This window comes from Xenopus laevis, chromosome 4L, assembly GCF_017654675.1.
Source record: "Xenopus laevis strain J_2021 chromosome 4L, Xenopus_laevis_v10.1, whole genome shotgun sequence".
Classification (NCBI taxonomy): Eukaryota; Metazoa; Chordata; class Amphibia; order Anura; family Pipidae; genus Xenopus; species Xenopus laevis.
In genome coordinates this window covers 98,606,256-98,633,176 of record NC_054377.1, presented here as the reverse complement: position 1 = coordinate 98,633,176, position 26,921 = coordinate 98,606,256, and the positions used below count along the sequence as shown (strand labels likewise).

Below are 26,921 nucleotides of genomic sequence, written 5' to 3'. Positions count from 1 at the left end.
TTTTTTTTTAAATTGCAGCATATAAGAAAAAAACTTGTGTTGTCCGGGGGGCTTATGTAACATGATATTTAGGGTTTGGATTTAGTTTGGCCAGTTACTAGGGGTAAAGCTCAATCTCATGAATCCAATATTTCTCTCACATAAACTTTTCCATATACCTATACAGCCGAAATGGCCTTGCAGTCTGGGCCCTCATTTTATCTACTGCATTGGTTTATCTGTATGCCAGTTGTGTATGAGCTGCAAAATATGCTGGGTAACATTTCATCACTTTTTTTTTCTTTTGGGTGTCTGACCTTCCCATGATGTTCAGTTCATTACTGGGTCATGTTATGCAGTGAGAATTTAGGATAAAGGTAATCATATCAAATGGACAGATTCATTGAGATAGTTTTGAACAGGTTGTCCTATAGTATTATGGAATAAACTTTATGTGTGCAACCATAACATTTTCTTTTCAACAGATGGCTATTGTATTATGTAAAACTTTAAACCGTTTTCATGTCCTTGATTTGTAAATGCTAAAAACCAAGGATAAACTTGATATTTTTTTTCATTTGTTTAAACCATCCAACAGAATAGTTTAATGTTGGGTATTTGTCTGAATTAACGGAGATTCTAAAATGTACTAAAATCTAAGTACAGTAGGTAATATTTGGGAATTAAGGAGGGTGGTTAGGGATTAGGTGAACATTTACTGTAAGCATTAAAGTGACACATCCAGGGGACTGTTTAAATTTACAGCTTGTTAGTGTTATTAACTTACACTCAATGGTAACAGAAAATGATGGAAAATATTGCAGAAATCAGAAATATGTATTCATCTGTTTTTATTGTCTCAGATTTATTTCAAAAACTTTACTGAAACATGTAAATGTCCTGAAATGAACTCCTATCTGTCTAATTTTCTACCCATGTTTTTTATGAAATTCTGGTATGTGTACATGCATATTATTGATATTGCTTCATATCATGATGTCTTAAGAGGCTGCTATGCCACTGTCACATATATTCTCACTTCACCTGAGTTGAGGGACATGACAGCTGCAGGAATGTTACAAAATAGCTACATTCTCCAATGACGGCTATAGTATGAACTAGAGTGTAAACTACCCTATTGATCATGCAATTTGTAGCTCTCTTGGTTATGTAAATCTCAATCCTCATGTACTGCATTCTGTAGTATAATCAGAGAGATGACATTACTTTTTTTATCATATAAGTTTTGTGATCCAATGTTCTTTACCCATTGTGGACTTACATGCAACTAAATATGGTAATGTACCAAAGCAGCTGTTGTAGGCTTACTTTTGGTAAATATGTGATAGTAAGATGCTGAAACCATTGATCAATCAATGGCTAACTAATGGTAGGACATGTTTATTATCAAACGGTAAAGGAAAGCTTTTCAGTCATATTGTACTATATATTCTGCTGTCCTTAACTTACAAACCTGAGGCCTGTAGCCACAGTTCTGGTCTTTGAGATCTGAAGACATGTATGTATTTAGTGAGTGACATTTCTAAGGTATTGTTAACCTGTCTCTGTTACTGAATGCTTATCAGACAGATGCAGCTGCTTTGATACATTGCACTTGGCTTCAAATGAGCATTTCTATAATACAAGTCCCCTTTAATGTTTATCAGCATTCTAAAATGCTAATCTTTATAACCAGTAACACATTTCCCTCAGCAAAACCCCAATTTTAAACTGAATAAGTAAAGTCAAGTTACATTAAAACAATCCTCATTTGAATCTTGACTCACGTGACTGTAACAGACAAGACCTTTTTTTTGTGGGTAACCCAAGATAGTGAACATGCAAACATTACTTTTATGCATTGTAAACTGTTTTGTAAATGTTGCCTGAATGTATCATCCTAGTTGTACCAGAAATAGATTAAACTCTTATGTCGTCTTAAGTGGCAAACAAGTGAGGAAAATCTTATGAGAATTTACATTTTTCTTTTGTTGGTTTAAAATTACAGCGCATTGCCTGCCTGCTGTTTTTCACATCGTGTTTTGGTGTGCAGTATTTCCTTTTTATTGAGACACATTTTTCAAGTGATTGTTGAAGCCCATTAAACTACTAGAGATGCTCAACGCTTTAAAGAAAAGAAAACTCACGGGGTTTAACTTCCCCCTTTTTTTTCCCTTTTATTGCCTGTAGCACAGAACAGAAAACAAAGGCTCATGTTTTATGCCTTTTGTTGAATGTTGCAGTTTGATAGTTTGTGTTACTTTGCAGTTAACTTTAACCCTTTGAGATCTATGTGGCAGTATAAGAGAGAGGCTGTTGCATACTAATGGTGCACTGCTGCCTGGGCACTAAATGTGTTTAAGATGTTTAATCTTTCTTTTTCTACATAGTTGACCAAGACATTATCTTGTAAAAGAATAATAAGAGAAAATGTTCCCTTTTTGCGCAGAACTGAAGGAGCAGGCGCTGCTCTCATGTAACGTTACCAATTGTCACTAGGCAAATATAAAGGATTTTGTTTTTGTTTTTTGAACCACTATAGAGCCAGTTCCCATTAAGATAAAGGCAGTGATGCAGATTAAGGAAGGCATCTTCACCCAACATCAATTTGTTAAACACTGCTGAGAAATAGATTATTTATTAGGATGTTTTCATTCCATTTAGGTCTCCTGAGTCACATAATAGATATAAATTATGTAACTCAAATGACCCAACGTGCCACCAGCTTCAGTAGTGGAAATAAGTTGTTAGTGAGAGGCAGCTCTTGCAGAGATAGTGGCCCTCAGTGATCAGTTCTTGGGGTGAATGTGCCTTTGCAGTTAGTAGCTATTGTGTAAATGGTAAAAAAAAAATATTTTACAAAATTAAGAATGATGGAAAGGTAGGGCAAAATGTAAAATACAGCAATTTAAGATTATTTGCATATTGAATAAAGCAGAAAATAGAAAGTTATTTTGCCATATAGAGATTATAGGTCTTATTTATGTACTGCTTGGGAAGGTGCTGTCCCAGAGTTTAGTGCCCATAGATGCAGGTTGTTCAAATGTTCCCAAAATCATTTGTGTTGCAATTAGAGGTCTGAAAGTGGACAATGAATGAACAAGTGCAGACAATGAATCTTGGTTTCGAGCATTTTTTGTGCTAATGAAACCCCAATAGTGTCTGTTTTGCTTCCTCTTTATCCTCCCTTTACCATAACCTACGAATGAATGGTATGGGAGTGAGTCAAAGGATTTATAGCATATAGGGACCAATATCAAGAATATGCAGCAAGGTGATTTCTTCTGTATTAGGTTCAATTAGGAAAGAACTTCCCAACTAAATAATATATCATGAAGGAGTGGTGGCCGTTTAAATTTATTATGACTAAAAAAAAAATCAACTGTTTAAAAAACTTAACCAATAGATTATGATTAGTCATACATGTCTGGAGGCTCAGCTTCACTTCCAGCCACATAAATGCTGCACTAAATTTGCTTTGTTTACTGTAGATTGTTCTGGTAGGGTCCCTATGACAATATAATCACATGTGTAGACCAGTGCAGTGCAATATCTTTGCTGTCATTTCTTTTTGCAAAATATGGGAAAGATTAGTATTTATGCAAGGTTATAATGGTGAGGTGGGCAAAAATGTACAAATAATTTACATTGGCAATAATATTTCTTAAAGACAAACATAGGGGGAAATAAAATAATGAAGAAATTTTAAATTTGGCCCTATAAGATACTGAAAAAAAGGATAAACAGGTTTACCCCTTTTTATAAAAAAAAAAGGAAAAAGGGGTTTGGCAAGGAGTAAGGATAGGTTACCTTTTTTTCAATTTGGCCTGTTTATGAGCCAAATAGCAGATGCACTGCACATGCTCCAGTCTCCACTCCCATCCATGCCACTAATGACAAAGCAAGCAGTTGAGCTGACGTGTCAACATTATTTTTAGCTTTAACTTGCTGTTTGCGTATGAGTTACAGGCACAGAAAATTATAAAAAGGCTCTGAGCTACCTTAAGAACAATATTTAATTTCAGTTTAATTTATAGATGGAGAAAGTAAACTCGGGCATCATGAGTTGTACAATGTAAGTTGTAAAAATGTTTTGACCACTTCCATTTTTCTGGCCCCACCCCCTAATTACCATGTTCATTTTACAAAATTTGGCAGGTTATGAAAGTTTGAACATATTTCAGTTTTTTTCCAGTTATTCCAGTTTTGTTAATGAAGGTGAATTGCCCTTTAAGCTTTGAGTCTAACTTTTTCCAAGGGTCCTTATTTTGAAATTGTTACAAAAGCAACAATTTACTTAACTTGGCTGTTCTGGGCTCTCTGACAAAAGCCAATTAAGTTAGAAACATTGTTTCTTTTTCTGGTGCAGAGAAAAACTGGACTTTCCAGTACAAATGAGGGACTGCAGGTTGAGCTGTCAAAAGGGGGACTGTCTCTCTAAAAATGGGACAGTTGGGAGTATGGAGTCTGGCAACTGTAGTGCAGCAACATCTGAGGACCCGAGTTTAAGAAATAATGGGCTAGATCAAACCAAAAATGTCCTAGGGTGCTCAACAATAATCAATTGCCAACTTCATAACCGGACTCACTTCTAAACGCAAGTGCATTCTCTGTATACACACAGAAGTCACATTTTTTTATCTACAATGCTGCATTGTTTTAGACTTCAAATATAACCATGGGTGATTGCAAAATATCAAGTGGTGACTTGTGCGCAATTCATCAATGTGTCTACAGTGGTAAATCATGCATACGTTGTGGTGCAGTATCTTCTTAGTCACCATGCATGCCAAATGACAATATCTTAGTTTCAACTGTTCTCTTTTCACTTTTGGGAATTGTTGGGATTTTGGCTACCCCTGCCAAAACAGCAAAGGTCGAACCCATTGTAAAGAGAGAGATGTCTCCACAGGTCTTTACCTCCTGCATTGTGCTTGCTATAGAGAGAGATCCTGTGATCCTTTGAGGCAACTGTCTAACTTACAAGGCATACTTATTGATCTTATTTTAAAGGTTCTATTCTACTATCATGCCAATGGTTATTGCAACTTGCCTAATCCATACATACTTAAGATATATTCCACAATACAGTATGTATTATTAGCTATCTAAGCGTGACGCAAATGATTTACATTACTATTATATAAATTAAGCTAAACGTGTTTGCATAGCACTTTCAGATTTTAATTGGTTGTAGCTATGACAAGTTTTGTGAGGTATTTATACTTTGATAGAAACAATATAAAAGGAATCATGAAGCTTGATGTATAAACAAATACTAGAGGGAGACTATTTTTCAGTTTAATTTTTTTATTAATCATTCAATTTGAGACCAAAAACAATATTTTAAAGTTTAGGAAAAGGAAAAACTCTTAAACCAAAAATGAAACTTTGACATACTGAAGAGTATGGGTTTAATAAGTTGATGCCCTGGAGGTTTATGATCATTCTTCATATATGTTGCTACAAAAAAGTTGCCACAACAAAAAAAAATTGCCCATAGACTTTAATGTGCTTCACGTACTTTATTTTCCATTTTGCACATTTTTCAGCAGCATCACTTCTTCTAACCTTTATGGTGTCTGCATGTCATTTGCTTCATCCAATTTTTCAGATAATGTCCAAAAGTGGGGGTCTCAAAATAAGTATTTTTCATGACTGCCCAGAAATAATCAATTAAAATGAAAAACATGGCTGACACACTTCTTGCTGTTTACAACAAACCAATTAACCTATTCCCAAATTAATGACATCTGGACCACATATTTGATATGAGTTTATTGTTAAAATGCCTTTCCTTGGCTGTTTTACTAGTTTAATTACATGAACAAACCCTTCGCTCTGTGAATGACTTCTATTAACATGAGCAATGATGCTTATCTCAAAAACCTGCCTAAAAACTTTTGTTGCACCTTTTATAGACTTGTTTCTGACACTAGCCCTCTGTAATGATTTTTTTATTGGAGTAAATTTAATATGTAATGAATATGTTGGGTTTCCAGCTAAATTGATATATATTAATTATAGCTTAGCTGGGAAAAAGGGAACTATTTTCAAAAAATTTAATTATTTGATTAAAATGGAGTCTATGGGAGATGACCTTCCCATAGTTTTGAGCTTTATTGATAATGCGTTTCTGCATAACTATTCCCATTCCTGCAGCAACAGCATTTAGTGTTCAAGTACTTTGAATGGTTAGAATTTTTCCACTTAGGGGGTATAGCGTAAGTGTAGTTTTCTCTTGATTTGATTTAGACAGCACCCGGGTCCATATTAAAAGATTCAATGTACAGTAGATTGTACTGAGGCACAGTGACTAGCTATGCTTATGATATGCCTAATGATTACGAATGTAATCTGTCAGATTTAGACAGGACAATGTATTACACCTAGTTCTTGAGAAATAAATGTTCTCATTTTGAATAGCTGTTGTTATATGTGCAAAATACGAAATTACTCAATGTTCTGGTTCTCCAATAAGGAGATATTTCATTTATGTTGTCTCCTTTTAGATTTGGTTTGCTTATAAACTGAACACGAATATTGCTACAACTTATCGCTGTTGCCATTAGAACTAAGTTTTCAGATGCCACTGTGTATTAAGTTGAAGACCTGGATTTGGAGAGAAACTGGAGAAAAATATGTTGTCTACAATTGGAAATCCATTTTTCATGCATTTAATTTTTCACTTCCCATTTTCTAAATTCTTAAATGTGCATTGGCACTAAAGCTAAATGTAAGTTTAGATCAGAAGACATTAATAAATAATAAGGAAACCTATTTTGTAGATTTAGTATGACAGATTCCTATAACCAAAAGTTATCACTAAATAAGATGCTAACATAATATAACTTTAAAATCATATGTAAAAAAATCTTCTGTAGAATCAAACAAAATCATTTGTATTTCTCATGGGAAAGATTAGCAATAAATTCTTGAGCACTGTAGTTGAAAACTTCAAGTTATAATTAATGGAAATCACATTTAAGTATGGCACTTTCTTGAGATTAACAGAAAACATGGGCTTTTTTTATTTTATATCAGTGTCTGTGTGCTATAACTCTGGGTAATGCCCATTTATTACTATGAGAAGCAATCTGCAATAATTTTCAGCTCATTGCTGGCATGGCTTTTCCAAAGAATATTCATAGAGACACAAAGTGGGCAAATTGCCATTTGCAACATTACTCATTAGCTACTCTGTGCAGATTCCACAGAGAGAAATAGTGATTGAAAATCTCAGAAAATCTCAGACTATTAACTGCATCTGGAGTAAGCTGCCAGTGATAGTTTCAGCTGCAGCTGGTCTTGTAAACAATGCCATAAAAAGCAATGGAACCTAAATTTCTTCATTAATTTTTTATCTTGGAGAAGCTAAAGAGATTACTTTAGTAAAAGTAGGTAAAGTTGCTGTACTGTGTTAGCCAGTAAAAATGTTACAGGGCAACCATTTTGAAATAAAAAATAACACAAGTGGTATAAAGGTGATACCTTTATTGGCTAACTAATATAATCATAGCAAGCTTTCAGAACATTTTAGTTCCTTTTTCAAGCTGATTACAATGAAGCTGTGGTGTTCTCAGCTCATAGGTTAAATGACCAACACAAAGCAATATCAATGTGTGTGTAAGGTGTCAGTCAGATCTGCAAGAGACAAGCAGATAAGGTACAAGATAATGTGGGTCAAAGAGGCTGAGTATACATTAGGGTTGAATTATTGGAGTGTAGAATCAAAGGAATTACATATGATCTCTTGGTCCATATCCAGACGTTTGTATTTCTGACCTGGTGCAGTCCTTTCTTAGTACACATAATTAGCAATAAATCCAAGGCCCAGGTTAAGTCCCCTCTCCAGAGAATTGAAAGTTTCCATTAATTTGTATTCCCACACTTTTCTATCATTATCTGTTTTAAAATCACCCTTAAGAACCAAAATTCTTAAATCCTTTATGGAGTGATAAGGGACATTGAAATTATTTCCTATTGGTGTGTCTAGTTTTTTTTTTTATTGGTTACAGTGAATCGGTGGTGTTTCTCTTTCTCAAACTTTGCTCAGAGTCCCCCTGTTTTGCATTTAGTGCATTGTATTAAGTACACCACATTGGAAGAAGAACAGTTGTAGTGACCATGAATGCTGTATTCCTTTAATGTGTCCGGAATTAGTATTTTGTCTGAAGTCAGGATGTATGGGCAGGTTTTACATTGTTTTTTGCCACTGGGGGTAAGTTCCATTTTTGGTGGGGTACAATAAGGTACTTCTTATTAATAGTGACTTTAGGTTGGGAGGCTGTCTGAATGCTAGCAGTGGTGGGTCTGGGAATATGCTTTTGAGTCTCTTGTCCTTATGAATTGTACTTTGTAGATCTCTGGCTATTTTTCTGAGGGTCCTTCGTTGTGGATTATATGTGACCACTTGGGTAACCTGATTTATTTCAGGTTTTTGTTTATACTGTAGAACGTGACTTCTGGGAATCCTGGTGGCTGCATGAATGTACTGATCTACAATCAGTAGCCCCTGTTGATGAAGTCTGCTTTGAGTGTTTTAAGGTGGTGGTTCCTTTCAGCAGTCTCTGAACAGATACGATTGAGTGATTAGTGTGGTCAGGGTGAAAGCTGTTATACATTAGATATGATGGTTTGTCCATTGGCTTTCGATGGTGGTTTGAATAGTATTTTCACTGATGTGAATGGTTGTGTCCAGAGAGTGGATGTGAGTGGGGGAGTAGCTCATTTTCAAATTTATAGTTGGATGAAAGTCTTGAAACTGTTTGTGAAACTGAATAAGTTCTTGTTCAGTATCTTTCCAGATTATAAATATGTCTATAGCGGAGGTATGTCAAAGGCTTGGTGTTGCAGGTGGAGAGGAAGTCCTCTTCTATTTTTGCCAAGAAGAGGATGGCATTTTGGGGCGCAAAGCGTGTACCCATACTGGTTCCCATCCATTACAGAAATACTTCCTTCCTGAAAAAAGAAGCGGTTGTGTGTTTAATGTAAACTCAATCAGTTGTACAACTGCTTGGGATGGTACTGTAGGTCATGCTTTTCCAGAAATGTTTTGCAGGCATCTATACCATCCTTGTGTGGAATATTTGTATATAATGATTACACATCCATTGTTTGCCAAAATGGTACCCTTTGGAAGTGATCATATGCCTGCAAGTTTATTTAGCAGATCAGTTGTATCTTGTAAATAGCTTGTTGTGCCCCTCCAGGCTTTAAGATTTGCTCTACCCATCCTGATATGTCATCTGTCAGAGTGCCAATCCCAGATACTATAGGTCATCCAGGGTTACCTTCTTTGTGGATTTTTCGGAAGCATATAGAAGGTGCCTCTTTTGGGATTCTCTGGTACCAAATTTATCCGATGTGATTTCCATTTCCGAGAATTCTATGAGGGTATAAATGTGCCTAGCCTGCAATTTTAACCTGTAGTAAGAAGTTATTGCTTCATTGCCATCTGTTTCCTTCAAAGCATCCCACAGAATGCAATGCCAAAAGAAGACCTAGTTGAATGCTATACCGTCAGGTGTCTGCCCCTTAAAGTAGGGTCATGCCAAGGAAAACTTCTTGGGATGTTGTTATAGCTTGTACAGGGTGAACTCTGTCAGCATAGGAATCTATCTCAACTAAGCACAGTACTGCTAACTGACGGTTAGTGGCCCTTTAAAGTGGAGCTGTCACCCAGACACAAAAAGCTGTATAATAAAAGTCCTTTTCAATTCAAACATGAAATTCAATTTCTATTTTTTATTAAAGCATTCATAGCTGTTGTAAGTTCATTTAAAAATCACTTTTTTACACAAATTGTTCCACGGCAATTTTTTCTGCAGTTTAGCGAAATAATTCGCACATGGCGAAATTCGGAATTTTGCTGTGAATCCATGGCTGACATAAATTTGCTCCGCACTATTTCTTACTTATAGATTAGTGGTTTCCAGTATAAAACTAAATAATGCCTGTTTGCTGATCAACCTTTTTAGGTTGAAGTATTTTGTTCACATTTTTTGTTTCTGTAGACCTTGCTTTTTTTACTGTCATGAATTCCAGTAGAATAAGTAGAATAATTCAAAAATTAAATTTTTAAATGTTTTGAAGATTTTTTTGTATTGTTAAAGGGGAAGTAAAGTCTAAAATAGAATAAGGCTAGAAATGCTGTATTTTGTATACTAAACATAAACATGAACTGACTGCACCACAAGCCTAATCAAACAAATGATTTATGCTTTCAAAGTTGGCCACAGGGGGTCACCATCTTGTAACTTTGTTATACATCTTTGCAAGACCAAGACTGTGCACATGCTCAGTGTGGTCTGGGCTGCTTAGGGATCGTCATAAATGATCAAAACAGCACAAGTCAAATAATATCTGCCAGAAGCCGATACAGCAAGACTGATTAATAATCAGAATATACAGACTGCACTGGGTCCTGTGTTGTCATGTAATCTAATGTGGATTTTATAGTTTTTGTATTGTTTAATATAAACTTTCTCCAACTCTGCAGAACCAGTGGCTGCAGCAAAATAAATCCTCCAAATAGAATCCCAGTTTATCTGTTTAAATCTGGCTCCATGATCTTTGTCCAGCTGGAGTTGGAAACAGTAAAGGGGATGTAAAGGCAAAAATAAAATCCAATACAAATCTCTACACAGTCGCCGACTGCTCTGCAGGGAAACAAACAAAGCTGCTTGAGTTCTGCATGGCTGGGAAGTAAGGCGGGGGCTCCTGCTGTTCATAAGTATGATTGTTTCCCTGCAGAGCAGTTAGGGACCGTCTGACAATTCCTATCCACAGCAGTAAATGAAGGGAGATTTACACTGCATACAGTCAGGTTTCTTATAAAAACAATACACATTTTTTAATTAAAGTATATTGGAGATAGGTTTATTTTTCATTAAAGAAAGTAAAAATGGGATTTTATTTTTTTGCTTTTACATGCCCTTTAAGAGCATATTCATTCTTTCTTTCAGTTAAAAAAATCGTGCTATTGCTCATTTGCTTTTGTTCTTATTTGTGAAATTCTGCTACATCCCCTTTAGAGTTCTAATAGGAATAATAGGAACAATTACATTTGCTTAAACAGATTTTGTATTTTATGGTCCTAAGGAATCTCAAACAAGCCATATTAATGTTTTGAATTAAGCCTTCCTAGTTAGTGAACAGAGTTTCTACTTCATTGTTTACACAATAACTGCTTATAGTAATAAGTAGACATAATCAAGGTGATTTGAACAGCTAAACTGTTGCCAAGCCATAAAGTTAAACAAAAATTTAAATTCATACATTTTTTGCTGTTTACTACTTTTCATATTTGAATTTTGCTATACATTGCATGCAAGAATGAATGATTCCTAAATTTCTCTTAAAAAAGAGCCAAAAGGCAAAGATAACATACTAGTATATTATAATGTACGTTGTTCTGAATTGTAACATTATCCATACCATTGACGCAGGCAGAACCTAGCCCTTTATGTTCTGTAATATTTTACCTTTATTCAGGTGTCCTCTACAATACTTTGAAAGTGTCACTGAAACTATATATTTATATATGTGTGTATAAAATGTATTTTTTTTTTTTGGGGGGGGGCGGCATGCCGCCCAGGCGCATTACAATTTAATTAGAAGCACTGGGGACGCACTGCTGTTTAAACAGCCAGCCAATGTATTCCCCAGTGCTGCACTGTCCGTTGACAATAGTTAATTTATTTCAGTGTTCCTAAACACATTTTACATTGATGTTTTGTAAATAAATTAACTATTTTCGGCGGAGTACGCACATCCCTTGGTCCTTGATATCATTTTTATTTATTTTTTAATAAATAATGTTCCCAGCAACAAATTTATAGAGGGAAATCACCTTTAATAGTAGATCATTACATTCTTTAGTGAAATCTACTGTGTTGGCTGCAAAGAATATTGTGGTCAGTTCTCCATTATAATTTGCCCCATCTGTTTTCACACAATGAACATAAAATTATGTTTTGTATCTTGACAATATACATGTATTGCTGGCAAACTAGTGTTGCCAGAATATACTGAATGGCTATATATTGTTTTGTGAAATTAAAAGTTGCTGTAACCTTTAAAATGTTACTATCATTCATTTTTATTTTTGATTTGCAGAACATTTTGGCCTTGAATCCCAGAACACCAACTCATGCCTCCTTGTATTCAACAACAGCCAAGAAGCAGTCTAAAAAGCTTTGGAAGCGGAACCCTGACAAAAGTTGCTCAGTGAGTATTTGTTTTTTTTTTGTTTAATTATTGAAATGATGCTCAAATAAAGTGAGGACTGTAAACTATGATCTGTGGCCATATCTTGGATACATGCTGTTCAAATTCCATCATCCATGCAGTGAAAGAGAAAACTATGCTGCTATGACATAAGAAACATTTTAATGGGTGAATGTATATCTGCTGCTGCCAATTGACTTAAAGTAAAATTGAACTTTGACTGGTCAGTGACCACTGACTGGTTAGTGGCCTCATTTAAAAAAATAATGTTTTGTCATTTCTATTTGTATTGGGTGTGGCCAATTTTTGCACAGCATGCAAAACATACACAGTGAGACCTTCCTTAGCTTGTGTGGTCTTTTCATTTGTCCATGAGATATCAGTGCACTTTGTCTTTAGCTTATATAGGTATGGGACCTGATATCCAGAATGCTGGGGACCAGAGGTTTGCCGGATAACAAATCTTTCTGTAATTTGGATCTCTATACCTTTTAGTCTGCTAGAAAATCATGTAAAAATGAAATAGTCCCAGTAGGCTGGTTTTGCTTCCAATAAGGATTAATTATATCTTAGTTGGGATCAAGTACAAGCTACTGCTTTATTATTATAGAGAAAATGGAAATCATTCTTAAAAATTCAGATTATTTAAATAAAATGGAGTCTATGGGAGATGGCCATCCCATAATTCGGAGCTTTCTGGATTATCGGTTTATCGGTTTCGGGATAATGGATCCCATACCTGTATTATACAAACAATATTATACAAGCAGACATGTACCATAATAGGTGTGAGAGATCAAGTTGAATCTGGCCCTAAGTAACTAAGAAGTAATTACAGTTATTCCACCGGAAGTTTTATTTGTAAATTATTTCACTTATTTTAATTTTGGCTGCAAACAATGCATTTTTTTTGTGAAAAAGAACAAATAAACATCTAATACAGTTTAATGGAAATTTAAAAAAATCAACAGTTGGCCTTGAAAGGGAGCTAACTGTTAGTAAAGAGCAAAAGCTGTGACACTTAGGGGCCCATTTATTAAACCTCAAATTTATCTGGTAGAGATTTTAATTGGGAAAACTCAAATTTATCGATAAAAAACATTTATTACATTTATTATACCCCAAATCTGCTAAAAATCCAAATACTCCATCTCAACCTGTCATATAGAAGTCAGTGGAATATGTCCCTGAAGTTGTTTCTTGACATTGTGAACTGAGCTGATGAAGTCTGGGTTTTTGTCCCATAATCCAATAGTCATGTTATCGAGTTCCATCATATGATTTTAAATTGACCCTTGATTTTGTCGCAAGGGTTTTTGCTCCAACTATTTTGATAACTATTATTAATAAATGAGTTCCAATTTGTGGATGGGAGTTTGGTCAACTTTGTTTTAATAAAAAACTCAAGATAAACTCGAGTTTTAGTAAATAATCCCCTTAATATTCTGTAATAGAAGCAAAAGAAGCAAAGCAGGAAGTAGAGACTTATAAAGGAGGAAATAGACGTGTGAACCAATGCATTTGAAGGAGCAAGTGCTAAACAGTGTAGTGTAGAAAGTGATTCTATTAGTGAGGAATGTAGACATTTATTGAACATGGAAAATATAGTCATGGTATCATATTTTGGGTTATTTCTTGTTTGAGTGTGCTATAGTAATGCTTCTTGGCCCAGTAAAAAGCATAATTAGATAGTGGAAACAACCAGCTAGGGCATAGTTATTTCTACAGGACAATTACAATCATATGTTTAACCAAAGGATGACGTTCTGTGTCACCACACTCGTATTGTAAGGGATTAAAGAAGTCAATGGAGGAGAAAAGAGCAGAGTTATACAAATTGACAAAAATCAGGATCAGCGGAAGATTTAAGAGAAAAGAGGTTTTAACTAAGAGCATTAGGTAGAACTAATAGGTCAAAAGTAGCAGTATTCAGAATGAACAGTTTGGGGAGGAATAGATAAAGGTGGTGGGTGTGAGAGAGTAAAGGTGGCAAGAAGATAATCTACAAAGTTTTCTGTAAAAATCTGATATTTGTTTATACAGTAGATAAAGGAAGTTTCTCTCCTTATGGTTGGCTTTTCTTGTTAAAAACAGCAAATTCAGTATAGAAAGTAATACATCAATGTGGTCACTGATGTGACATTTGAAATATCAACAGACTAATAACTGCAGGGCTGTAAGTGAAGTGACAGAAGTAACATGGTTTTAAATTCAGAGAGGATCATAACAGTAGATGTGACAGTGGAGATCTGTCCAAACATGCAGAGTTGGGGTGGAAGAAATAAACTGCAGGAACATCAATATAAGGGCACAAGAATAAGGATGTGGGGATATGTTTAAAAGAAGAAGAAAGCAATGTTGCTGATTCTGCACTTATTTGTCAGTAGGATCAATTCCTAAAAATTCCATCCAACATGTTGTTTTATCTGTATATTACATGTCAGATACATTTTCTGCAATATTTCTTTTTTAGACTTAATGCCAAGAAAATGGATATTGGTATTACTAAAAGGAAATATTAGAATACAGCTATATTCCACTGCTACCTTTTCATGTAAGACTTTGGAATTTATGTACACCCATAAAACTGCAATGAGGATAAAAAACTGTGACAAAATGTATTTCAGCGGGAGCACAATTGTTAACTTAAACATATTTCAGCTTGGCATTACTATTGTTTGATGATATTTTGTGCTATTATGAAGAAGTTTCATTAAGAAGCACACTGTGGTTCTCTATTCTATTGATGGAAAGCTCTGAGTACATCCCATTTAAGCAACATGGGGCTGTGTGTATTGCAATAAAGATGTTGCTATATAATGTTGTATTGTGTTTATAGGGTGTTTCTGTCTGTTATTACCTCTTTTTTTTTATTCTCTTGCAAAGAATTACGTGCATTGCCTTATTTTTAAGTCTGGTATACAAGATCCCATAAGTATATCTTTTGTAGCAATTGTTATGCTTGAACCAATTTTAGAGAAGGAAGAAATCCCTCATGAGATTAAATAAACATCAGTATTGCTGTGTACACCAGCCAGGGAACTTTCTATAGATGTGCCAATAGGTACAGTGAAAAGAGGAATACAAAACTTGTTATTTTTTTCTGGGTGTATGTGCCTCAGCAGCCTCAATATTCCATTAATTTATTATTTTTTAATTATTCCATTAACACCTTAGCACTGCAAAACAACTGCTGCACCTTTGTGCTGGCCTAGATTAGAAAGATTTTATTTAAAACCCTTTTCCCTTTGCTTTATCTGTTGTATTACAATTCCTGGTAAGCTAAGTTCAGCCTTTTTTGTCTGCAATCTAATTGCAAGAGAGTTGGGATAGTTGGCCTTATTTGTATCCTTATTTAGGAATTGTGTGTCCCTTTTCAAATTTTTGATTGATTAGTTAAAAATAAACCTTTTAAATGAACAACAGACATCCACTTAAATAAATGTGTTTTAAAGAATGCAACATTCTCTTAGCAGCCTGTCATGAATGACTGTTATTCATAAATGATCTGAAGAATCTCTGAGGGTTTAAAAACTGGATATATATATTTTCTTTGAAAGGCTTGCAGATAAATGTTTCAATTACGCATATTTTTCTCTTCACTTATTCAAAAATGTATTATAAATGGTGAATATTTTAGAATGACTAAAATGCAATTAAAATCTGAATTATTCTGCAGAGGATCTAACTGAAATTATGTTTCAGCATTTGTATATAGAAGGAAAACTACTTTTCATATTCTTACATACTGTAGCTCTATCAGAGAGAGTTCAACATACCATACATTTAATTAAAAAACCTTCAAGCTATTTAGAAAATCTATAATAATTAAAATGTATGTATGCTATTTCTTGTATTTAAATTAGATTTGTATAGCCGCTTTGTTCATTTAAATGTAAAAAAGCTACAGTATAGGAATACTGCAACTTGTATATTAGACATGCAAACAACTATTGTTACCATTTCTTATAGAGTAGGTTACAAATAAAGGTGGAAAACATATTCACAAGTGACATTTTACCAGAGGCAATCACTGTAATATGGGTTTCATGTCTGTTAGCTTCATTAAAATGAACACAAGGATTCCTTATTAGTTTTCTATTACATTTTTGCAATGCTGAGCCTATGCACATATGCAAGTTGTTCCATGATTGGTTGATACTTGGCTACAAACAAAGGGGCGTGTACGAGTATTGCTTGCAAATTGACAGTTTTAAAAGGGGACATATACTGTAGGATAAATTTTCACAATGCTTCAAACCATGTATAATAATGTAAAATAGAAGAGAGAGTTCTGCTACTAAAAGTACTAAATACTTTTCTGGGGGCAATGTGTATCAGCAGTTAGTGTAAATACCATAGTCATTTTCTACACAATACTATGTTGTATACAAAAAGCAATCAACATTTTTTTGATTTTCCTTTGTAACTCCCTGCAACTGTTATATGTTATACAATTCCAGAACATCAGCTGTATTGATTGCCTCACAACTCCCTGTACCTAAACATAAATTGTTCCGTAACAGCTGCATTTATACCTTGCAACTCTGTGTACCTGATCATAAACTGTTCCAGAGCAGCTGCATTTATTTCCTTGCAACTCCCTGCATTTAAACATACATTTTCCCAGAACAGCTGCTTCTATTCCCTTGCAACTCCCTGCACCTGATCATATATCACTATGCAGTAAAACAAACTTACAGCTGCTGTTATGGAATAGCATAACAGTAAATACTAATGTACACGGTTTGTATAACTTTTATAATGCAATAGAGGCAGAGAGTTGCATAGTGTATAACAATGTATTATGGACTATAGATTATGTCCAGTTTTGCTTGTACATGTGTGAATAACACATTTGCTGTGAAACACAGGAGAACACTGTTGTACTTTAATAAAAGAAAATATTACTATTACATTACTGTTACCGTTTGTATTCACTTCCATTTGTACTCACTCAAATCTATTGCTTTATGTTGAACATTTCAGGTATGTTATAAGTGAATGATCAGGCAGCAGCATAAGACAGCTATGTGCAGACTGGGACACACAGGACAGAGGGTGGGAGGGGAGGAGTTTGGCTGCTACAGATTTCTGCCTCTCAGTCACTGCTGTGACCACTTCCTGTGGGAGATTGAAGAGACACTCCCACTCTTGATTTCAGCCTAGCTTCTGACCTGTCAACATCTTTCTGATGTTGATATAATGTTTTAGGAGGTAAAATGCTTTCAAAACGTCTATCTTTTTGCATCATTGCATGTCGTGAGGAAGGATGAGTAATATATCTGGATATGAAGATTATATAAAACCTTTTATATAAAATGTCTTCTTTAAGAGCTTGTAAGGTGGATGAAAATGATGTCATGTGAACAGTACAGTGTATGCCGGTGTAAATGTGAAAATGCCTGTTATGTGTGTATATGAGTTTTTAATGTTAAAAATAGTAATGTTTTAAAAGTGTGTTTTACAAGGTTTTCCTTTATTTTTAATACTGGCGGTCCAATAGTTATTCACTGCACACCTGCCTACAAGTTTGTGCATTAAGCCTAAATATATAAAAAATTCGAAACAGGGAGAAGATCAAATATAAATAAATGTTTTATTTTGACCAATGATATTTTCAGATCTAGTTTAAAAGCAAAGGCATCTGTAGTCATATATCCAATCTAAATCAGCATAAAATCAATATGGAAAGAGAATATATAATGTTCAGTGGCCCAGTTTCCTAAAGTAGCAGCGCTAGCCACAGTGCACTGCTGACCCTTTCTAGGATTTGCAGAGCTTAGTCACATATTTAGAATCTGGAAATATCTGAGCACCCCAGTTGCATATCCGGTATAACCGATTGTATAGCATTAAAATCTTTATCATTTGAGACACTGTCTGCAAACTATCTAAAGTTATATACTACTTCTAAAGAGGTAAGATTTGCCTACACCTTTGGTTGACTTACAAGAGGTAAGATTTTCCCACACAATTTCAATTGACCGTCATTTTTCCTTTCTTTTTTTTAGTTTAATTATTTGCCTTCTAACTCTTTCCAGCATTCAAATGGGGGTCATTGACCCCATTGAAAAAAACGAATGCTTTGTAAGGCTACAAAATTATTGTTATTGTTTCTTTTTAATAGTCCTCTTTCTATTCAGACCCTGTTCTATTCATATTCCAGTCTCTTATTCAAATCAACGCAGTGGCGGAACTACCGGGGGGCAGGGGGTGCGAGCCCTCAGGGCCCCCCTGCAGTCCGTGTGCCACTGAGAAATGCGGGCTAATGCGGCGGTACGGAGGGGGGCGTCACACACCAGGGCCTGCCCCCCTCAACGAACGCTACTGAATCAACGCATGGTTGCTAGGGTAATTTGGACCCTAGCCACCACATTGCTGAAATTGCAAACTAGAGACCTGCTAAATAACCCAAAAACTACAAATAATAAAAAAGAAAACCAATTACAAATTGTCTCAGAATATCTTCATCATGCTAAAAGTTAACTTAAAGGTGAACAACCCCTTTAACAGAGTTGAAAATGTGCTAAAAGGGCAACTACAGTACACTGGTAAAAGGAACGGAACATTAAATATGTTTCACTGTATGGGCAGTGAGACTGTAAAATAACAGCCCTTAATGCTTTAAGAAGGAACTTGATGCCTTCTTGGACAGGCAAAAAACCCTGGACTTTATTTTTGTACATTCATACACTGACCTGTTATAGGTAGGATTGTAACAGTTTATTTGGGACTAGATATGTGACCAGTAAATATGTTTTGCCAGAAAACAAGTGAAGTTGTCTGATGCACAATTTCACAATTCTCTTCATCAAAAAAAAAATGTAAACCGAAGTATAACAAAATGAAAATGTAAGGCAGAACTATCTGTGATGAGCTGACTTGTAGGAGGTACTTGTACTTGCTGTGTTTTGGGTTATTACTTTCTCACAGTCTTACAAATACTTGCTTTATACATCCGTTTATACATTTCCACATGCACTCCATCTGTGTGACTTTTCCTTGCCAACTTTAAAAAACAAAACAATCGGTTTAGCAAGACCAGTACCTTTTCCATGTTAGCGTGGGCCTTCTTTTAGCAGCAAACTACCTGCTGTTTGCTAAGCTAATACATGAAGTTAGAATTTAAAAAAAAAAAAAAAAATAGATATAGTTGAGGTGCAGCAATGACATTTCTGTTCAGAGTTAAATTATCTGGGCCAGATTTGTTGTGTAGCTGGATAGGTAGAATGGAACATATGGCTCTCCCACTTACCATATTTTCCTAGTCCTAATATTACACACTTTCTCTGGGCCTCTGCTACCCACTTAGGGAAACGGCATTCAAAAATGTAGGACTAATGTATTCTACATCCACAGCAAAATCAGACTTTTTTTTATTTTTATTTTTTTACATAAACTTTTAAAGGGCTTTACTTGACAACTCTATCATTTTCCATTTTCAACTGTTCTGTTACCGCTTAAAAAAAGTAATATCAAACGATAAAGAGACACGCATATACCTATACCATCTGTGCATGTGATTACAGAAGCAGATGGGACTAATTCAATTTTTTACTTTTCTCCCAAACACAGGTATTTTGGCCATATTAATTAATATTTTTTATATTTCATTTCAAGGCTATACATTTTTATATAACTCCTGCTAAAGAATTACAAATTGTTAAACATTTTATTGCTGCATCCAATAAATGATTCATCCATTTGCACTCGTGATAGAGGAAACCATGGCACATTATGCCAAAGAAAGATGAAGGACATTGAATTCATTCAGTAACAAAACTGAAGTATGTCATAAGGCTGCAGACATGAAACATGACCTTGAGTGGCCTAGCTTCTGTGTATGTGATTTCATTCTTCAAGAAATATCAACTAATTTGTAAACATAAGAGTTTATAGCAAAATCTCACTTTTTTATTTTCCTGCTAAGTTTTAAGTTCATAATATAAACATTTTTATTGTAGTGTGGTAAACTAATGAGTTGTATATGACTAGCAACAACATTTGTGTATTTAATTGAAAGAATGTTTTTATGATAAATCCTACTGTTGGCAAAAGTTGTTATAATTTCTCTTTGGTTGTTTGTGCAAATCATATGTGTTCTTTGATGGGTCTGAATAAGTGCAAATATAAGTGTTTTATACAAAATTCTCTATGGCCCTGGAAATTATTGTGTGGCTGGACTCAATTTTTTATTACTTGATAATACCTTGATTGAACTTACAAGATGAAAGTATTGAGAGCTTTGTCAATAAATGCTTTCTCTAGGTAAATGGCTTTGTATTTACAATACAGATCCCCATGATAAGTATTATGCAGTAAGACTAATACAGGAGTATGTTCATAGGTTAAAGATAATATTGTTCAGGGAATCCCTTATAAAGGTAATTTTATTTCCCTGCATTGGGTTGCCAACCACTTTACTTTTCTTAGGGCCATGGCTGACAAGGAGATTTGTTGGGCTCCATAAAAATGCATAACTACAGGTGGCAAATCTCCCGAAAAGGCTTTTCTGCCCACAATAATTTAAAATACTGTTGGTAAAGCCTATGCATTTCAAAGCCGCTGGAAGTTTCATAGTGAGGCAACATCAGTCAACTTTGGAAGAAAAATGAACCTCCAGCGATTTTAATTATTGCCAGTAGAGAAGCATTTTCTGGAGATTTATCACCAGTGATTAAAATGCACAACTGCGGACAACAAATCACCCTGTTTACCATCACCCTTACTGTAAATGTCAATGCAAAAAATAAATAAATATTACAGTCCCTATGTTTGTCAGTCAAGATCCTTAAGCAAGTCAAGTTTTGTTAAAAAAAAAAAAACTTTAAAGGGTTCCTTTTCCTAGAACACCGAGAGGCACGTTTATCAAAGGTTGAATTTCGAATTCATGTGAGTTTTTAAAACTCCCCTAAACTCCCATAAATTCAACCAATCTAAATTTATTAAAAAAAAAATCAAAATTTTAAAACTTTGATGAATTAAATAGACCCAAAAACTCGAATCAAATTTGATTCGAATTTAAAAAAACTCAATTCGTGTTTTTTCTCTAAAAAAATAATTGAATGTCAGAAAGGCTGCAAACAACTCTAAATTGATTCCTGGACCTCTCCCATTGACTCAAACAGTAATTTGGCAGGTTTTAGGTGGCGATAAGTCAAATTCTTAAAGGGCCAGAGTATGATTCTGAAAAATAAAATTTGACATTTTTAAAAAAACTCAAATTGACTTTGAATAACTCCAAATTTGAATTTTAAAGTTTTGACAATAAAAAAATTTGAAAATTTGACCCTTGATAAATCTGCCCGACTGTATAATGTTAGAGCCCACAAGCCATTTAACCCACTGAAAAATGTTTACCAAAGAATGAAGTCACCCAAACATTATGTGGTTGTCAGGGTGACTGATCATGGTACCAATTTTTTATTGCTGATAATGTGCAGTAAATACTATATAATAAAAAAGACATATGCATCTTCACATAGTAATGCAAATCTTCCAAACTTTTTCCCTTAAGCCAATGTTCTACAAATCAGAATGTGTCTTTAACCGTATACACCCTGTAATGTCACTCCCCTAGGTTCTATTTTAGCTTAAATATTTTATACCTGGATGTAACAGTTCATAGTGTGTAGGTATGTAGTAAATCACATATCCAAACTAGTTTACCCTGTATCCTTTCTCTTAGCAATACTGAGGGAATACAAGATTGAGGGAATACAAAGCTATCCATCAATCTGTGAATTTCCCTTTGGTATGAAATAATGAGGGAGTTTATAGTTGCATCGCAATGGGATGTATTATCTTGTTTGGGTAGTTGTGGATGGAATATAAGAAAAGTTGTAAACAGAAAAAGAAAGTTACATGAGTAAAAAAATAAATAATACAAATCACAATATAATATTCTATACCAGAATATTATTGCATTGCAAATTCTTATTGCATATAAAAAAAATTTCCAACCTGCTTCAAAATGGCTTGTTCTTTTGCAACAAATATTATGGCACACATCAAGAGCACCCTCCCCCGCTCACTGGACTCACTACAATTTGCATATCGCCCAAACAGGGCAACTGAGGATGCCATATCTTCTGTACTCCACCTCTCACTAACTCATCTAGACAAGAAAGACAGTTATGTGAGACTGCTGTTTATAGACTTTAGCTCAGCATTCAATACCATCATCACTCAAAAGCTGAGTGGGAAACTAAGTGAGCTAGGATTGAGTACCTCTTTGTGCAATTGGATCTTGGACTTTCTGTCAGAGAGGCCTCAGTCTGTTCGTATCGGCAACAACGTTTCCAGCATCATCAGATTGAGCACAGGAGCTCCTCAAGGATGTGTTCTCAGCCCGTTGTTGTACTCATTGCTGACACATGACTGCATAGCTAGACACAGCTCAAACCACATCATCAAGTTCGCCGATGACACAACTGTGGTGGGGCTCATCAGCCACAACGACGAGTCGGTGTACAGAGATGAGGTTCAGCAGCTGGCAGTCTGGTGCAATGAGAACAACCTGTCACCGAATGTGGATAAAACGAAAGAGATGATCGTCGACTTCAGGAGAACTCGCCCTGCTCATACACCACTCAACATCGAAGGCTCCACAGTAGAGACAGTAAAGAACAGCAAATTCCTTGGAGTCCACATCTCTGATGACCTCACCTGGACCACCAACACCGCCTCCATCACCAAAAAGTCTCAGCAGCGTCTTCACTTCCTAAGACGACTGAAACGGGCCAGCCTTCCCCCTCCCACCCTCACAGTGTTCTACAGGGGCACCATAAAGAGTGTCCTGACGAGCTGCATCTCCATCTGGTACAGTAGTGCAGCTGGCAACATCATTGGAGCAGCTCTTCCATCACTGCAGGACATCTTCCACAAGCACTGTGCAAGAAAGGCCTCCTGCATTGCACTGGACTCCACAAACCCCTCAAATGGACAGTTCACGCTGCCCCTATCTGGCAGACGCATTCGCAGCATTAAAGCCCGAACAACCAGGCTGCGTGAAAGCTTTTTTCCGCAAGCTATCAGACTCCTCAACTCACTGCCTGCCATCCCACTACATTCCAGACACACCTGAACTGTGAACTTAACTTTGTGAACTGTTAATTTATTTGCATAATTTTAAATGTTTACACATGCATATATCCAATTTCTGCCAATATATTGCACATTTCATGTTTACATATTTATTGTGTATTTTTAAGTGCCTTTTTGAGATATGTACTAGCTGGAGCCACGTAGTCTTGTCTCACTGTGTATTCGTATACTGCTGAGATGACAAAGTTTACTTTGACTTGACTTTGACTTTTTATGACTTTCTCCGTAAAAACACTTCTTACATTTTCATTGGAGGACAGGGTGCTAAATACCTTTGCAAGTTCACAGAACTTGTTAAACTTGCACAAATGTTCATACAGATAAATCAATGCCGTCTGGTGCACAATGGTAGAGGTTCGGCAACCTCAAAATCAAATCCAGAAGTCAAGCAATCCAGAGGCACACAGAACTGATGCAAGCAAGGAACACCTTGCACGTTTATTACGGTATAGCAGTGCAACGTTTCGGGGTCTGGACCCTTTATCAAGCATGACATTTCCCATATGAGATCCGTGTTATAAATACAATCTCAACTGAGTTCATATAAGATAGGGGAGGTATTTGAGGACATTCTAGACAAATAGCAGGGGACCTTTTTACCAATAAAGTGGATCACAGTACCAGAGGCCACCCCTTCAGACTAGAAGAAAAGAACTTTCATTTGAAGCGACGTAGGGGGTTCTTCACAGTCAGGACAGTGAGGTTGTGGAATGCACTGCTGGGTGATGTTGTGATGGCTGATTCAGTTAATGCCTTTAAGAATGGCTTGGATGGTTTTTTGGACAGACAGAATATCAAAGGCTACTGTGATACTAAACTCTATAGTTAGTATAGGTATGGGTATATAGAATTTATGTGAAAGTAGGGAGGGGTGTGTGTATGGATGCTGGGTTTTCATTTGGAGGGGTTGGACTTGATGGACTTTTTTCAACCCGATTTAACTATGTAACTAGATTATTCTACTAGTATTCCCCTTGAGACATAAGTAATGTATGGCCACAACCTTGAGTGACTAGACCCCAGCGAAGTCCACTTTTGGAGTACGAAAAGTAAGAAATACCAAAACAAAAGCTTGATTCTTATGCCCGCTTGTTTTTAACAGAAACATTTAGGTGTCATAATAGTCTTATCTTCCTTCAAGGAAATATAGTGGGCATTTCCTGTGACCAAATAGTTTGAAAAGTACTAGAACTATTGTTGTAGTCAAAGTACATTCATACGCCCATTTGTGGACTTTAATCCTTTAAGTGGTAGCAGAATTTCTCATTTCATTTGCACTCGCAAAACGTGCCAGACGTTTTTGGAACATTTGGTGCTCACTCAATTTAAAGGCATTTTCTGAGGGGAAACCTTTAGCTTACCTAGGAAAGCTATGCATAGGTTTTTTTTGGGAGAACCTAAGTTTTCTATACAGTATCTGCCTTGTGTGTTTCTATCTCTGCAAAAAGATTTATAGCTCTAAATACAAAAAAGAAAATTTGCTATTTTTCATAATATATGAATTTATTCCAGAAACATATATTATTACACACAAAAATTCAACTGATTTGGAAAGCCTCATGTCTCCCAAACGTGCCAATACCAGATATGTATAGTTTAAGGTAGATTTATGACTTCTGTACAACAAAAACTCCCAGGAGTAAATTACCGAATTTTGAATGCACAAACACAGAAATCGCCATACTTAGATTCAAAGCCAAAAAACCCTGAAACCGTAAGTTTACCTTAGAAAAATACACATTCTGCTGCTTCCAGAGAACTGTCTCTCTACTCCTACCACACATCAAAGCTTGTCTAAACATAGCGTTTTTATAAAACTTTACTAATTCTGAAAAATCTGAATTACTTTGCAGCTCCCCATCTCCCATACGGTATTAGGTACCAAGAAAAACCATCCTAAATATGATTGCCAGAGTCCTCCAAACTGTTTAAAAACCCATAAATGAAGTTACTGCATTAACATTTCATGGCATATATTTCTACCACCACTACCACTACCTGATTTATGTGTGGTAAAAGTAGCCAATAAGTAAGTTGGTCCAAGAAAACCACATATTTTCAGAAAATACACAATCTGCTGAATACAAAATGGTTACATGTCTTTATACAGCAAAGCACCAAGCAGCAAAGCTATGCTAACATTTTTGTTTTTTGTGTAATTTCTGAAAATTGTTAAAACAGCTGAAAGAAGACAAAGCTATTGATTGGGCCACATATCATTGCCTCTACCCTGGGGAAAGCCCTCCATGTAAATATGGACTCCCTAAGATATACAATGGAAGGGCCCCTCTCAGACCTATTGTCAGCAGCATTAACTCTGTGACCTACAACGTGGCAAAATACCCAGCCAACATTCTAGCCCCATTGGTTGGAAATACAGAGCATCACATACAGAACTCCCAGGATTTTACTGACAAAATCCAAGGGTTAGCACTGGACACCAAAGAAACCATGACATCATATGATGTTTCTTCTCTCTTTACGTGCATTCCTATCACAGAGACAGTTAAAACAGTGAGAAAACTAAAAGATAACACCCTTGACAGAACGAATCTTACACAGAGCAAGTATGATACTTACTGGACCTATGCCTAAGTATCACATATTTCAAGTACAAGGATAAGTTCTACAGGCAGAAGCATGGCTGCGCCATGGGATCACCAATTTCGCCCATTGTGGCAAACCTGTACATGGAGGAAGTGAAAAGAAAGGCCCTGGATAGCTTCAATGGAATCACTCCCAGTCATTGGTTCCGTTACGTGGATGATACATGGGTTAAAATACACACACAGGAGGTACAGACTTTCACTGAACACATCAACACAGTGGACAGAGAGGGTGAAAGATGGAAATAGAGGTCTATAGGAAACCTACCCACACAGACCAGTACCTGCTGTTTGACTCCCACCATCCACTAGATCAGAAACTGGGGGTCATCAAAACTTTACATCACAGAGCAGACAAGATCCTCACCAGCACAGAGGCTAAGTTGAAAGAGATGAAACATCTCAGAGGGACCCTGTGGGTATCCAGATTGGGCTTTTGTGAAAACCGGTGGAAATATAAGCAATAACACCAAGACTACCGGTGAAGGCTGAAAACAGGACAGGAGAAAGAACTTGGTCCTCCCATGTAGCTGGGGTGTCGGAAAAGCTTAGAAGGATTTTTAATAAACACCATCATCTGCTTTAAACCAAGCAACACACTGAGGCAGCAACTAGTTCACCCAAAAGACCCCAACCCAAAGCACAAGAAGAGTAACATTGTGTATGCAGTGCAGTGCAGTGAGGAATGCTCTAGTCTAATTCAGCGTATGGTGCAGCACAGAAGAGCCAGCTTCTCTGGTCAATCAAAAAGAAAAAGGACACACGTTTGAAGTCTGCCAAGTCCAGATTCTATACCGGGATTTCGTGAAAAATTTGGTCGAATATCGAGCCAAATGCAAATTAGGGGTGGGACGGGGAAAACATTTTTTATTGCTTGTTTTGTGACAAATAGTCACGCAATTTCCTTCCCCACCCCTAATTTGCATATGCAAATTAGGATTTGGATTCAGTTCAGCCTGGCAGAAGGATTTGGCCAAATTCCAATCCTGTTTAAAT

The 26,921-nt window shown here is 35.9% G+C and overlaps 1 protein-coding gene across 1 annotated transcript in view; it reads left to right on the top strand.

Moving 5' to 3' along the window:
- Positions 1 to 26,921, top strand: part of dpyd.L (dihydropyrimidine dehydrogenase L homeolog) — a 404,384-nt gene that overhangs the window by 27,332 nt on the left and 350,131 nt on the right. Inside the window, exon 2 of the mRNA XM_041590529.1 lies at positions 12,100 to 12,210. Coding sequence (XP_041446463.1) covers positions 12,100 to 12,210 — 111 coding nt within the window. The remainder of the gene's footprint in view (positions 1 to 12,099; positions 12,211 to 26,921) is intronic.